At 42.3% G+C, this 992-nt stretch overlaps 1 protein-coding gene across 1 annotated transcript; it reads left to right on the top strand.

Moving 5' to 3' along the window:
* Positions 1–218: 218 nt before the first annotated feature.
* On the top strand, positions 219–566 carry LOC113755169 (abscisic acid receptor PYL6-like). The gene has a single exon (XM_027299229.1). The coding sequence runs from the start codon at positions 219–221 to the stop codon at positions 564–566; it is 348 nt and encodes a 115-aa protein (XP_027155030.1).
* Positions 567–992: the final 426 nt, after the last annotated feature.

The following is a 992-nucleotide window of genomic DNA, read 5'->3' as shown; positions in this document are numbered from 1 at the left end:
CACCTGATATCCAATTCTTTTCCACATAGGAAATCATAATCCTAATCCTTCCTTAGTTTGGTAATAGTCCTTCTCCTCTTAGGAATTGGAGCAATTTCTCCTACGCCTATAAATACACAGTCACTATTCTTCTAACTTCCTCACAGAAGAGAAACTCCTTCATAGTTTTCATTGAAGAAATTGTTAAAAAATTTCCTCCCACGCCCCCTTCCACAACCATGGTTTTTCAGCCTCCCCCAACCGTTTCCAGCGACCACAACCCTGTTTTGCAGCCGAACGAATGTTCATCTACTTTGTTCCAAACTATCGCAGCTCCTGCCTCCGTCGTTTGGGCTCTGGTTTCCGACTTTGAAAATCCTCAACGCTACAAGCCGTTCGTGAGATCCTGCAGAATCATAGATGGCCAGGCGAACCAAGTCGGATGCTTACGCCGTGTGGATGTCGCGTCAGGACTTCCAGCCTCCTATAGCATCGAGCGGCTGGAGATTCTTGATCATGATCAGCGCATCTGCGGGTTCAGCATTGTCAGCGGCGACCACGGTTGTCGAACTATCGCTCGATCATGAGCCTATACCCCAATGGCAGCAATGAGACGGTGGTTGTGGAGACTTACGTGATTGATGCGGCCGAGGCCAACACGAAAGAAGAGACGTGTGCCTTTGTGGATACGATCGTGAAACTGAATTTGCGGACCCTGTCCAGAGTTGCTGAGGATTTGGCGGGCAAAGCGCAACAACAGGTTTGAAAATCTCAATTTCTTTCACTGGTTTATCTGATTATTAGCTAAGTAATTAGCCTGGTAGTAGCTAGGAAGAGAATCATAAATTTCAAAAAACAATGAAAAACCAAAAAGACAAAAAAAATTTAAAAATTAAGAAAAAAAGATTTTGGTTTCCTCCTTTTTTTCTTTTTTATTTGCTAAAAAAAATTGAAAAAAAATCAAAAAATCCAAAAAAGCAAAAAAGATTTGGCTTCATCTTTTTCGTTTACTT

The sequence above is a fragment of the Coffea eugenioides genome, unplaced genomic scaffold (genome assembly GCF_003713205.1).
Source record: "Coffea eugenioides isolate CCC68of unplaced genomic scaffold, Ceug_1.0 ScVebR1_1260;HRSCAF=2081, whole genome shotgun sequence".
Classification (NCBI taxonomy): Eukaryota; Viridiplantae; Streptophyta; class Magnoliopsida; order Gentianales; family Rubiaceae; genus Coffea; species Coffea eugenioides.
Note: the sequence above shows the minus strand (reverse complement) of the source record. Positions and strands in the feature narration are given on the sequence as shown.